General features: G+C 39.7%; 2 protein-coding genes across 3 annotated transcripts; one reads left to right on the top strand and one right to left on the bottom strand.

The window, feature by feature from the left end:
- Positions 1-1,501: 1,501 nt before the first annotated feature.
- Positions 1,502-8,322, top strand: LOC101167799 (neuropeptide Y receptor type 1). Of its 2 annotated transcripts, none has more exons than XM_020706145.2 (2): positions 1,502-1,873; positions 5,601-8,322. In XM_020706145.2, the coding sequence occupies exon 2, from the start codon at positions 5,735-5,737 to the stop codon at positions 6,821-6,823; it is 1,089 nt and encodes a 362-aa protein (XP_020561804.1). In that variant the 5' UTR covers positions 1,502-1,873; positions 5,601-5,734; the 3' UTR covers positions 6,824-8,322. The 2 variants fall into 2 exon arrangements, with proteins under 2 accessions (XP_020561804.1, XP_004072776.1); XM_004072728.4 differs by having other exon boundaries at positions 5,594-8,322.
- Positions 8,323-13,382: 5,060 nt separating this feature from the next.
- Positions 13,383-14,068, bottom strand: gnrh1 (prepro-gonadotropin-releasing hormone). Its single transcript, NM_001104699.2, has 4 exons — positions 14,017-14,068; positions 13,777-13,928; positions 13,605-13,700; positions 13,383-13,511 (listed from the first exon to the last, which is right to left on the bottom strand). Exons 2-4 carry the CDS (start codon positions 13,909-13,911, stop codon positions 13,467-13,469), a joined length of 276 nt encoding a protein of 91 aa, NP_001098169.1. The 5' UTR covers positions 13,912-13,928; positions 14,017-14,068; the 3' UTR covers positions 13,383-13,466.
- Positions 14,069-14,116: the final 48 nt, after the last annotated feature.

Raw genomic sequence — 14,116 nt, 5'->3', positions numbered from 1 at the left:
ATAGAATCAGTTTATTTATGTGGATTGTGTAGTCCTTTCACTGCTGTGTAGTGTTGCATAGCAGCGCAAAATTGCTTTTCTCTCCTTCAGAGTCTGCTGGAATTATGTTGCCTCAGTGGTTGAAGAGTTACGGTAGTCGAAAGGATTTCAACACTGGAGAAAAAAGGTTAATAAAGCTTTTCAAATTTCTTTTACTTAAACTCAAAAGCAAATCCCACACCATAATACCCTGTCCACCAAATGTCAGACAACTACCAATCTCTTGGCAGATTTGTCCATTAGATTTCCAGGTGAAGAAGTGTGAGTCATCACTCCAAGGACTGCTCTGGTGTCCAGGTGCAGACTGTTTTACATCACTAAATGTGGTAACTGATGGTTTGGATGTAAATGCTCTATTGTGGAACCCCATTCATTGAAGCTCTCTTCAGCTGAAGGCCAAAGGAAAAATGCGGAAGTCTGTAACTTTCCCCCAGCCCCAATTCTTTCTACTTTGTTATACTAATGACAGTTCATTCATTCATTCATCTTCTAATCCGTTTGTTCCCTTTCGGGGTCAAGGGGCTGCCGGAGTCTATCCCGGCCACTTGTGGGCAAAGGCTGGGGACATCCTGGACAGGTCGCCAGCCTGTCGCAGCTATTAACAGTTGACTGTGGAATATTTAGCACAATTTGCATTGTGTCCCAGTTCCCCACTGGAAGTTCCTGAGAGCTGAACATTCTTTCACAAACGTCTGCACTCACCCAAGTCATGCACCTGTGACCACATGGAAGTCATTGCAACACCTGAATTAGATTATTTGGATGGATGAGTTCAAACTTTTGACAATGCAGGGCAGGGTTTTAAAGTCCTCCGTGACATTTTGCTTTAATAAAAACATTCCTATTACCAGTGGTATTTTAATTATGACAATGAAGTTTTTAACCAAAATCCCACAACCTAAATGTCTTAAAAAGTCATATTTCATGTTTATCTGAAGCATCTGTTGACAAAATCTCTTCTGCATGGGCGTGGTAATTGGTGATAAATTGAGTGTCCTGGCTATTGTAGGCCGAACACCCTGGACAGTGTGTCGCGGGGCCCTGGAGCAATCGCCGGCTCCTGGGAGGCAAGCTGTTGGCCAGACAGAGACCCACTCCGGGATGGAGAGCCAGCCTGCTCTGGCCTCCAGAACTTCATGATATTTTTCTTATTTTAATCGAGGCAATAATCAAAAAGGTCTCCTGATTATATTCTCGTTTTTGTTTTTACCCCTTCCTGGTTAATGGGACAGCAAGCCTTAAAAACTTGGTCAGAGAGAGAACACAAATGCGGAGAACACATTTAGGACTTTAAATTCAAGTTTAATTTTAAATCCGTGGAAACCACATTATAGTCTACCCTCAATAGCTTTATGGGAATTAGTTCTGAAAAAAAAAAAAAAAGGAATGGTAGTCTTTGCTGGGGCTCCGGTTCCCCCCATATCAATATAACAGCAGCATCTTCTCCTACTGGATTAAATGATTGAGTTAACCTCCAGGGTTGAAGCCCTCATTTCCTTACTCTGGTACAAGATTAAGGTAGGATCGTGCCCACGATGTCACAGATTTCAAACAAACCAAGTCGAATTTGGCATAAAACCTTTTCGCTATTGGCGCGCCAGCACACGCGTGTTCCCTCCCTTATGCGCGCCACGGAGAAGTTATTATGTAAGATATTTTCAGTCACATCTCCGCAGGAGTCACGGGCATGAAGTGGCTTTGAGAGGCATTGCTGCTTTTTTCACGAATCCTGTCAGGACACACCTTTCTCCTCCTCCTCTATCGCGACCACAAACTCCACCGAGTCTCACCTGATGCGCAATTGAGCCTGGATCCCGGAGGAAACAAGATTTCGGTAAGAAAAGACGAGTCTTTTTCAGTCATCAGTAGTCATATGTGACTGTTATCAACAGCACGGGTCTTCCTGAATGACTCACTTTTCCTGTGAAGTCTGAAGACTTTTTTGTTTGACAATATTCCCCAATTTAAGGTTAATTTTCAGCCTGTGTGGTACATTTTTTAAAAAGCGCAAACGGCTGCTATGCTCATTGTTTTTCCCTTTGTAATAGCCACACCTATCCTCATTAAACACGTGTTTAAAGCGCTCTCAGAGCGTGTTCTTTAAGGCAGATGAGTGAAAATGCTTGGTGTCCCTCGGACAAGAGTGAACCCCTCACACGACACTGGAGTCCCTGGAGCACAAATCTACGCGCACACTGGGATCCACTACCCCACAGAATTGTCATGCATGGTGTTTCTTCATAATTTAAACTTTTATGTATGTGCAAGTGACTAAACACAAATATGTCGAGTGAGCAACATGAAGGCATTCATTTACTTACAAGTCATCAATTGCACTTAGAGGAGGAAATTTCTGTTTTGATGAATCTCCTAGCTCCTATCAAACATATCATCACAATTCCAAATTCTGCTAATATCCAACAGCTGTTCACATGTTCAGATCTAATAATAGGAAATTATTCCACAAAGAAGCTTCTTGAAGATCTTTCTGCAAGGATTTCTTTTGTTAGGAACACTGTGTAATCACCGCACACAAAACTGCACATCCTAATAGGCTATTACAGCTCATAACGGAGACAGCCACAAGCAATTAATGTCCTACCTGTCAACATTTATCATTGTTAAAAAGTCCTTCATTAAAAGATGAATGCTTTAAATCCTAAAGATGGAACTCGGCTCGAATTGCTGCACTGCAAAACTTATTTCCAGGGAAATTATGTGGGCCAGACATCTCATCCAGTCAGGGTTGTGGATGCACATAATTGAACTCACTCACACACGAAATTCCGACATTCTAGCTGAATTGAAATTGTTTTTCTGTAATGTTTTTCCGGAACATTAATTTGTTTTGTTGGAGCTTGTGAGGATTGCATTGATGTTGAGGCTGGAAATCTGCTGCGTATGTTCTGTGGCAAGTAAAGGTGAAGCCAGACACCAACCTCTACAAAGACAATGAGAAAAAATGATGAATAAAGGGCTGCAATGGTCACACAAAGTGCAGTCTTTATCATCTTTATTGTAATGGAAATTTAGATCAGCAGGCTGTTACAAAACACTTTTTTTTCCCCCCATTAAGCTTCATCAGGGAGTTGGTTATTCTTGTTGGGGAGATTAACATTTTTATTTTATTTTGGCTCACAGCTTCATATTTGCATACTTATATGAATTTTTCCCCCTCATTGTTTTACAAAAAATGGAATCTATTGACATTTTGCACCAATTAAAATTTGATCATAGAGAATCAAAAAGGCTCAAAGTGCAGAAAAATTGAGATTTTGTCCTGCAATAACAGAATGATTTGTGCTTCCCATAATGTATCAGCTTTAGGTTCAATTTTTCAAGTTTTAGGCAGCCACTCTTTCATTAAAATTCTTTAAGTTTTAATCTATTCTTAAAAGTGACTTTTAATAATGATTATGCAGTTTTTTGGCAAAATCAAAAAAACCTGTGTTGTTCTCTAGGTAGGACATAGTTTCTGCAGAGTGACAGTATTTTATTAGAAATTGGCCTCTGAGTTGTGGGTGGAACTGTTGGTGCGGAGTAAGGCTGCCTTCATTTCCAATCATCTCTTTCCCATTAAAAATGAGACGTCATATGGACATGCAGATGCAGTCTAATTCAATCAATTCAGTCAAAAAACAAATCTGGACGTCTACATAACCTACAAACTACTATGGGACAAAAAGGTATTTAGTCAGCAACCAATTGTGCAAATTCTCCCACTTAAAAAGATGAGAGAGGCCTTTAATTTTCATCATAGGTATACCACAACTATGACAGACAAAATGAATTTAAAAAAATCTAGAAAATCACATCTGATTTTTAAAGAATTTATTTGTAAATTATGGTGTAAAATCAGTCTTTGGTCACCTTCAAACAAGCAAGATATCTGGCTCTCACAGACCTGTAACTTATTCTGTAAGAGGATCCTCCACTCGTTACATGTATTAATGGCACCTGTTTGAACTTGTAATCTATATAAAAGACACCTGTCCACAACCTCAAACAGTCAAACTCCATACTCCACTGTGGCCAAAACCAAAGAGCTGTCTAAGGACACCAGAAATACAATTGTTGGGGTTGGGAGAATGTCCTATGGTCAGATAAAACCAAAATAAAACGTTTTGGTAAGAACTATACTCGTGTTTGGAGGAAAAATAATGTCGAGTTGCATCCAAAGAACACCATGCCTACTGTAAAGCACGAGGGAGGAAACATCATCCTTTGGGGCTGTTTTTCAGCAAAGGGACTAGGTTGATTGATCCATGTAAATGATCAATGTCAATGTATCATCAGATTTTGAGTGGAAACCTCCTTCCATCAGCAAAAGCCCTGAAGATGAAACGTGGCTGTGGTCTTTCAGCATGTCAACGATCCCAAACACACAGCCCGGGTAATGAAGGAGTGGCTTCATAAGAAGCATTTCAAGGTCCTGGATCGGCCTAGCCAGTCTCCAGATCTCAACCCCAAAACATCACTGCTTTAGAGGAGATCTGCAATGATGAATGGGCCAAAATAGCAACAACAGTTTTTGAAGACTTACAGAAAACGTTTGACTGCTGTCATTGCCAACAAAGGGTATATAACAAAGTATTGAGTTGAACTTTTTTTATTGTCCAAATGCTTATTTTCCACCACAATTTAAAAAAAAATTCTTTAAAAATCTGACAATATTACATTCTGGATTTCTGGACAGACACCCATTGTCGAAGATGGACGGAAAATAAACGTCTACAAAAACCGCATGTGACCTACAATTAGCCCTCATAAAGACGTCCTGTGGATGTTAAATCTCGACATTAGCCAGACATCATAAAAAAACATGTTGCCTGGCATCACGTTCTGCACCCTCAGGGGACTGACACCGAAAGTTGAAGATGGACTTAGAATAAACGTCTATAACAACCACATCCTAACTACAGTTACCCTTATGAAAACGTCATGTGGACGTTAATACTCAACGTTAGCTGGACGTAAAAAAAAACGTCACCCGGTGTAACGTTCTGCACCCTCAGTGGACCGACAACTGACTTTGATGACAATGTGGACATTTATGTCTTTACAAGAAACTTTGCACAAATTGTTTTTTATACACTCTCACTTGCCAACCCATTACAAAACCCTAAACTAACATTACCAGTGCAACAAAAAAGTGGTGAGTGGTGATTCCAGCCTTACAGTTCTGAGCCAGATGCCAGCTCAAATGAGAAAAATGAAGACGTACATGACTCTAGTAGTCTATAATTGGATGCATTAGAATGGAGCGAAGTGGCCTGCTGATTGTAGTTTGTACATCACAACTACAAGCTTTTTCAAACTTTTTATGTCTGCTCCTCATATACCATGATTTGAATAACGAAATAATCAGAAATGCAATTTTAATCTTACTTTACTTTACATCGTGAGAAAAATTCTACAAGAACATGTTAAAAACACCAAAAACCCAATTTTCGTTGATGTGGGTCTGTAAATAAACCCTGGATCACTTTCTCAGTTGACTAAAAAAAAAATTTGTTTTTCTGATCCAACATTTGTTTTTGTTTTTCTGTTTCAGGCAAAAGACGACTGCAGAGGAGAGTGCCAGAGATTAAAGGCCGGAGAAGATGCAAATGGTATTCATTAAGTAATTACATCAGGAGTGACAGACTGTATCCATTTTGTCCTCTGGCATTAGAGACAACCCGGAGAATCTATCATGGAGCCACAGCACAACACCAATCACAACCAAGCCCTATGGAGAGAGATACCTTGGGATTCCAGCGACGACTGCTCACTCTCCATGAGCGGCACCACCTTCCTTATCGTGGCTTACAGCACGGTCATGGCCGTGGGACTCATTGGCAACTTTTGCCTGGTGTTTGTCATCACGCAGCATAAGGAGATGCACAATGTTACCAACATATTAATTGCCAACTTGTCTTTTTCTGACATTCTCATGTGTATCATATGCCTGCCAGTCACTATTATCTACACACTGATGGACCACTGGATCCTGGGAGACGCCCTTTGTAAGCTCACACCGTTTATCCAGTGTATATCTGTGACTGTTTCCATCTTCTCCCTCGTCCTCATCGCCATGGAGCGCTACCAGCTCATTGTTCATCCGACTGGATGGAAACCTTTGGTCAGCCAGTCGTACTTGGCAGTGGCTGTCACCTGGATTGTAGCCTGCCTCATTTCTGTGCCTTTCCTCTCGTACAGCGTGCTTACCTTTCCATTCCAGAATCTGAGCATCCCTATACCAGTTAGCGAGCAACTGGTTTGCATGGAAATGTGGCCGACTGTTCAAGGGAGGCGAGCTTACACCACCTCCCTGCTGGTCTTCCAGTACTTCCTGCCCCTCAGCCTCATCCTGATCTGCTACCTTCAAATCTACCTACGCCTCAAGAGGAGGAAGGACATGGTGGAGCGTGGCAGGAAGAACAAGGGTTCCGCCAGGATCAATGCAATGTTATTCTCCATTGTGGTGGCATTCGCCCTCTCCTGGCTTCCCCTCAACATCTTCAACACAGTGTTCGACTGGAACCACGATGTGATTCCAACCTGTGGCCATGACATCATCTTTTCGTTTTGCCACCTCATGGCTATGGTCTCCACATGTGTCAATCCCATCATCTATGGGTTCCTCAACAGCAACTTCCAGAAGCAGCTGAAGTCCACAGTGCTGCGCTGCCGCTGCTGGGGGGTGACAGAGAGATATGAGAGCATCCCGCTGTCCACCGTCAGCACAGAGGTCACCAAGGGATCGATCTTGAGTAATGGATCTGTTGGCTTCAACACATAAACTCAATTGAAGGGACAAAGACGTCCACAGATGCACCTCAGCCATCATCGTGTCATCATTCAGTGCTTTTGTTTTTGCTTTGCTCAAGGCAATTGAAAAGTTTACAAAGCTGTAAACTTTACAGCAGTGCTGGGAAAACAGCAGAAAACACTCAGCCAGTCAGTTTATCCCAGAATTGTTTTTTTTTATGAGGCTACATGTCATCGGAAGTAGATAACAAAGAGACGGTGCAAAGGCTGAACAAATACAAGCAACGTAGGACAAGTGTGGACTCTTTGTAGGGAAATATTCTAACTTTTATTTGACTGTAGGTGTTAGCAAAGAGGCAGTTTTTCATCATTAGGAATTTATTTAGACTGTCTGTTTCCCTTGGGTTCAGAGATCTTGTCACCAACTGTGTTTACATGGATATCAGCTGTTATCAGAGGCTTAGCACTCTTTCACCTGCTGTAAATGTTTCTGCTAAAGAGAGCAGTTGGGAACAAAGGCCACTGTAAATGTTTTTTTTTCTTGAATATAGCTGTTTTCTCTTTATGGCAACTTTGAAAAATATTCAGTGACCTGTGTTGTGTTTATAAAGGTGCAAGCAATATGGTGCACAAACTCCAAAAAGCATGCATTCAGTCATAAACCATCCTAATGCTTTTGTAATGCTTTAACTCACTATGGTGTAACAGCGTTTAACCTTGGTTACAGGTGTAAACATCTCATGCCTGACAAGGTATGAGATGAGAGAGGTACAGCAAGATGATTTCTCATAAAAGTGCCCCTCCATTTGTTTGGGGTCACTGAAGTCTATTTCGGCTGTCATCAGGCGAGCAGAGCTGTACGCCCTGGACAAATCACCAGTCCATCAAAGGGTCACCCAATGAAAAACGAGACAAGATGCTGTTTGAGCTTATAGGGACGAATCTGTGTCATCAAATAACTTTTTGAACTTCCAAAAGTAGAAAAATAAACGGAAAGGCCCCTACAGTATGCCGTGCAAACAGTACACAGGACAGAGATATTTGCAATGATTGCAACCCTGCCACCATAATGCTAGTCTCATACAGTGTGCCATACAAAAGCTTCATAACAACAATTAGCAGTAGAAAAATTTTTGTAGGAGTTTTATTTAGCACAAAACAGTTATTGAACTTTATGCTTGTGATCTGAATTAAAGAGCATTTGGTAACAGAAAAGTCCCTTAGTAACCTTCTGCTTTTAATTTTTTGTTATATCTTGTTGCAATAAATCATATTTTTATCTTTCAAGACAATGTTTGTGTTGCAATATTTTGTTTCTAATTTTGGATTATTTGTTATTTGCTTTTCAGACGCCAGCACTCTTTTTCTGCGTCATTTTCCTCTTTTGGAACATATTTGTTTTTATGTCAAAGTTCAAGTTGATCTCATCTCTTAAAATATTCAGAGAGCGGTCAAATCTGAAGGACTGCACCTGGTGTTGTTGTAATGTGATTTATGGTTCGATTTTTTTATAAACATATGTTAACCTCATCTATCTGCAAATTTGACCCCTTTGTGCTTGGTTTTCACCAGCTGATTGTGGATTATTATCTGTTGTGTTATACCACATTCTCACAGTATGTGGGTAAAAAGGCTCACCTACTTCTTCACCTACTTTAAAAGGGGAAACGAATTTAAAAGAGTTAAGGTTAAATTTACATTTTGAAGTGTTGTGGGAACAAGCAACTGGATTTAAAATTTCTTCCTTGAAACCTGACTGATGAAAATGAAGACTGATGATTAAGCTTCTTGGATGAGCGGCAAAATGTTTAAGGTAAGAAGATTTTAAGTCCAGTTACGATGACTCAACTTCAAGACAACACCACCTGGATGAATAAGAACCTCCACCAGGTTTAGTTGACCTATACATTCTATCAATGGACTGTTATTAAATGTATTCATTACCTTATTTACCGGAATTATTGTCTTTTAAGGTTATTGTTCAAAGGCAGTCTAAAAATCAAAGTAGTGAAATATGCCTGGACAAAAATTGATGCACCATCAACCTAAACATCAAGCGAATAATTTTTGCAGCCATTAATAAGACATCTGCACCTTTCAACAGATATTTTGGTACAATAACAAATTATTCCAACTGTCTCTAGTTTGAAGAAGAGCTCCTTCAGACAGCATGGTTGTGTTCAAATTACTTCCCTTCTATGACTTAGTGCACTATAGTGCATTTGCCATTTTATAGTGCTGTCTGAATTTACAATTCCGGAATCCAGAAATTTCCCAGAAGTCTGCGAAAAATCCGTGCACATGGATGCTCACCAGATTGGCAAGTATAGACCATATTGCATTGCGTTTGAACAATTTTTGAAGTGAAATAAATGTATTTTAATTTAAAATTTATAAACTATCTATGTTTTCATCATCAGAACACAGTGGATTAATAAAAAGTCTTCATAAAATGTTCATATTTATTAGGTTTTTACTTCGGGAAATCAGTAAGGTCGTATTTGCTATTTAACCCTTCTGCTATCCTAGGCACTTTATCATTGGGAGTTGGGTCATCTAGACCCACAAGACAGTGCAGTGCGCTGTACCTTTTTTCTTCAATGATTTGTGATCTTCACTGGTTTCCATGGATTACATGAAATCTTCTTCACCTTTATCCACCTTTGTGCTATCCTATAGGGTCAAGATGACCATTGACGTGTTCTCTCTACCATGACAAAGGTGGAGAGGATTTCATGTAATCCATGGACACCAGTGAAGATCACAAATCATTGATGAAAAAAGGTTCAGCGCACTGTCTAGTGGGGTCTAGATGACCTCACTCCCAATGTCAAAGTGCTTAAGACAGCACAAGGGGTACGGGTGGGGTCATAGGATAGCACAAGGGTTAAAAGAAAATAGAATTGCCTTTAAAATCCAGGGTATTAGACTGTCCCACACTACATAGTTGTTTAGTAGTTTTGGGGTAGTGAGACAATTCACATACAGTCCATGTGTCATTTCTTTCCACTGACTTTCAATACTTCCTAATTGTCCAATGTTTTTTGTTCCCAGCTCTTGCTGTTTTAAATTTTGTGGCTGTTAGAGTCATGTTGCTGTTAAAAGATAATGAGCTGCGTCTGAGATTATATTTTCTAGCACTCTGCAGTACTTTTTGCCCCAGATTCAGCAAAACGTACCCAGACCATAAATAGAGCCTTCTCTGTGTTTAACAGTAGGGGCAGTCTTCTCTTCTTAGTAAACTTAATTTCTGCATCAATGAAAATAGCCCTTTTGTTGCCAAAAAGCTCAGGTTTTGCCTCATATCTCCAAAGGGTATTATTCACAAATATTTTAGAGCTCTATTTTAATATATGAAAAGACTATATGAAAGACTTGGTTTCATATAATTCTGACCGGGCAAAAACTGCAATGATTAATTTCTTCTCCATGATCAATTTTCAAACGGTTGGTACTTCTGTGAAATAATAGTGATGCCATCCCTTCGTCATTACCAATTCCAAAACCATGATTGGTCAAAGTTCAACCTGGTTAAACTTGCAACACACGTTAAATGGCATTTTGTGCGTGGAGCCAAAAAAAGGTTGTAGAAATTTGCATACCCACACCTGGACCTGAGAGTTCTGAACGTGGAAGCCTGAAAAGCGCATTTATGCGTGTTTACATAGACTTTTAATCAGAAGTGGCTGCTTGAACACACATTTCTGAGGGTGATGTGACCATAGCTAACACGCTTGCTCCTTCTATTTTTGGATGGTCACCAAACAGCTTAGTAAAAACTGCCACCATGTAAGATTTGAAATATTTTACCAAAAACGTTCTTAGAAAAACAACGTTTTTTTTTTGTATTTACCTAATGTACATCAAAATGGATCAAACTCTTCTTCACAATGTAAATCCAGGTCAACAGACTTTGAGTGTTTGTGTTGGAGGCCTTTAAAAGACAGGAAATACCCCTGCGACCCATGAGGAGAACAAATAAAAGGCTTTATCTGTTTACACTGGTTTTCATACACCTCAGAACATTCAGCCTAAATGTCTTAGCTGTTAACATGAGATGATGGGGGGGCTCTTTTTTTTCAGACGTTGCGTAATCAAGTTAAACTCCTTGTGGACGGAAGTGCAGAAAGGACAAATTCCTCCCCTTTTTATGAATATTTCAAAATGTTTCTTAGGTCAAGCTAAGTGCGCTGCTTCTGTGTGCATTATTTAGGGAAACGTCTAAGATCGCTAAATTTTTAGATGCTCTTTTAGTGTTGGAAACGTGGGTGTTCTCTTTGGAGTAGAGAATGCTGCATCAATGTGTTCAAAGGGAGCCCATTTGAGTGGAGGGAAAGAACATAAGGTTCTTGCATTTGGTTCTTAGGGTGACACGTGATGCACTGAAGGAAGTAAAAACCTGTTTGTCTGTCTTGTATCTGACAGGGACCCCAGAGACCTCTCCTTGGTCCTTGTCACCATGGCTCACTGCAGGCTTCCGCTGCTTTGGCCTGACCTAACCTTTCTAAACTGCCGGCCCCCCTTCCAACCTTTCATTTTTACCCCCTCTTACCTGTGTGTCCTTTCAAAGCAGCAAAAGTCAAGCAGCTCTGCTCCTTTTGCCTGGAATGAAAGACCTGAGGTACTGGAGGTGCTTACGTGGTTCTGTGGACCTTGGCAAGGAGTAAAATTACAAGAACTACACTTTGTGTTGTTGGCCATTGTAAAGCGGGCTTGGGGCACATTACTGTAGAATGAAAAGAAAAACTCAGCTGGAGACAAACACTTATTAAGTCCAGGAGGCCAGACTCCTTGTCAGTGGAGCACTTCCAGAACGATTAGCATCTTGGCTTCCCTGCATTTTAATTTAGTGAGACTCTCATGCATGCAGTGTCTCCAAATCACAGGAACAACTTGAACTTGTTTGCCAGAGATTTGCTCAAGCTGTTGTTTTGAGTCTCCAAATTCTTCTAAAGACATTTTCCTAGACTAATTTTGAAACTATAGTCAACCTCCTTTCTTATCCATATGAGCAGAATCCATAATCCAGCAATTTTCCAATGAGCTGAGTAAATTTATGGTGATGGCTATTTTCCAGAAGAGAACATGCAGGTAACAGTTGGCAATGTTTGCACACACATCTGGTTCCTGTGAGAATAAATAAATCTTTTTTTTTTTTTTTTTACCAGCAGGTGAAAAGGTCAGGAAGGTACGCTGCTCCCTCGACACTCTTATCTTGGCATAATATGTACCAAACATCTTTAGGAAACAGACGGATTGCTCATTCACAGGTCAAACACAGATTGGCTACATCATTTTATTCTTTGCCTCTTTATTCAGATTGCCATTGGACTCTATAGCATATCAGGTGATCTCTGTTGAACAGACCTCCAATGGAGAGTTTATGTAAGGTTATAGTTCCCATCATCCCTTTATTACTTCAGATGTCATAACAGCAGGAACTTCCTCATTAACCCGTTGTGGGTTGCACAGGTGTCAACAAACACAGAGCAACAACAACTTTAGTGTACTGTCTCCGTCAGGCTTCAGTCAGATTGATTGGGAATAATTAGTGGAACTGCAGATTTGAGATTTCATGCTCAGCAGGTTGTGGGTTTTTCAACAAGTGTTTCCCTGTTTTAAACTTGTAAATATCACAAAATGACATTATTTTTGTCCTATACCAATGTTTCATTTACAACAAAAAATTACGTTCTAGCAAAGATTGTCTTTGATGTGGCTTAAATTTAAAATTAAGTGAATATTATTAAGTAAATTATATAAAGTATTATCAACATATGCTCAGCAAACGAGGAAAACTATAAGTGATATTTGAAACAAGTGAGTTTGTGATGAATAAAAAAGGAGCAGAACCTTCTAATAAAAAGTAGAATACACAGCATTTGATGCAGTATAGGGTCAATTATACAGAGACAAAAACTCTTTCCACAGATGAAAATTTAATTTTGATATTTTGCTAAATCTAACACTCTCTGAATCCTACAGTGAAGGAATTAAATCTCCATAGAAGTAGCTTTTTGTTTTTACCTCCTAAGCCCTCTGCTGGCCAACTACACTAACACCACAAAAAAGGGGCTGATCTGAATTTTTACCATCATTATTAAAAATAGAAATCATCAAGCATGACCACAAACTCCTCAAGATCTTAGAAAAAAATCTGTAATCAGGTAAGAATGTGACCCACTCTTAACACCAAAGCTCACAAAAATCACATTTTCGACATCCAGAACTATTTAAATTGTTTACAAACGAGGAAATGCAGCACCACTGTGAACACACTATTGTCTTAACTATTCTGAAACTTTTTATAGGCCTCAAATTCTCATTTTATTTATTATATACTAAGTTACTTTTATCCACTGATAACATTTGTTAGGTCTCCATGTTAGTGAAAGACAAAGGCAAGAATATAGCCACTAAAATATTGTAAAATTTAGACAAATAATGCAGTTAAAAAAAATACAATCAAGTAAAAGTAGACCAAACCCTCAAAGCAAATATGGTTCATGTGCAAATGCAGCAGACACATCGCATCCAGCCTTCCATCCTGCTGCCCTTTCTGTTAGCTATTGCAAAAAAACACCCTCATAGCAGAAGAAACAGCTTTTATTCACGATTAGCAATCAAAGTCAAATATCCCATACAGTAGAGACACTTTGTTATTTTACCAGACATCATTTGTATGTTCGGTATCCGTTTTTTGCTTCAGTTACACTCCCCTAAAAAGAACACATTTGATTAGGACAATAATATTTATGGCCTAATCATAATACATTCACTTAAATAAACACAGAAGGATAAGTGAAGCTTACAAGAAGCCCTTTTATTCTGTAAATCTTTGCTAAAGATGACTCCTCCAGGTGGCTCAAGTCACTGCAGGGTGTATTGCTGTTAAGGAGTCTAATCTGCTGGAAGAGAAAAGACACACATCACAAAGAAACTAGCAAAACATCATCTTTTAGTCAGACTTTTTTAGATGCTTACATTTTCCAGTGTGTTTGGAAAGTATTTCAGTTCTCGCTTCCCTCCAGGACTCAGACCAAATGACCAGTGCTGGCAGCAGCCCTGTGACAGGACCGAGCTCACCAGCAGCCACGGCATCCACGTTTTTACCACCATTCCTGCAGAACACAGAGCTGCGACACAGAAATGCAGGTTAAGTTGAATATTTTGGAACAAATATATAAAACTGTGGCATTGAATTGTTGAAATCCCATCCTATACCTTCAGTTCATAAGTCAGGGAGCTGCTCCAGTTTTCTGTTCTCTGAATTCTGCCGCCCTGCTTTATATGAGTCTGTCTGCTGCGTTTTCTTCCATCACTT

The sequence above is a fragment of the Oryzias latipes genome, chromosome 9 (assembly GCF_002234675.1).
Source record: "Oryzias latipes chromosome 9, ASM223467v1".
NCBI lineage: Eukaryota > Metazoa > Chordata > Actinopteri > Beloniformes > Adrianichthyidae > Oryzias > Oryzias latipes.
Note: the sequence above shows the minus strand (reverse complement) of the source record. Positions and strands in the feature narration are given on the sequence as shown.

Excerpts from the sequence above, each read along its gene's own strand:
- LOC101167799 (XM_020706145.2), top strand. The coding sequence starts at position 5,735 with ATGGAGCCACAGCACAACACCAATCACAACCAAGCCCTATGGAGAGAG.
- gnrh1 (NM_001104699.2), bottom strand. The coding sequence starts at position 13,911 with ATGGTGGTAAAAACGTGGATGCCGTGGCTGCTGGTGAGCTCGGTCCTG. Across the intron at positions 13,701-13,776 it reads TTCCAAACACACTGGAAAAT|CAGATTAGACTCCTTAACAG; the intron begins GTAAGCATCTAA and ends TTTCTCTTCCAG. Across the intron at positions 13,512-13,604 it reads ACAGAATAAAAGGGCTTCTT|GGGAGTGTAACTGAAGCAAA; the intron begins GTAAGCTTCACT and ends TGTTCTTTTTAG.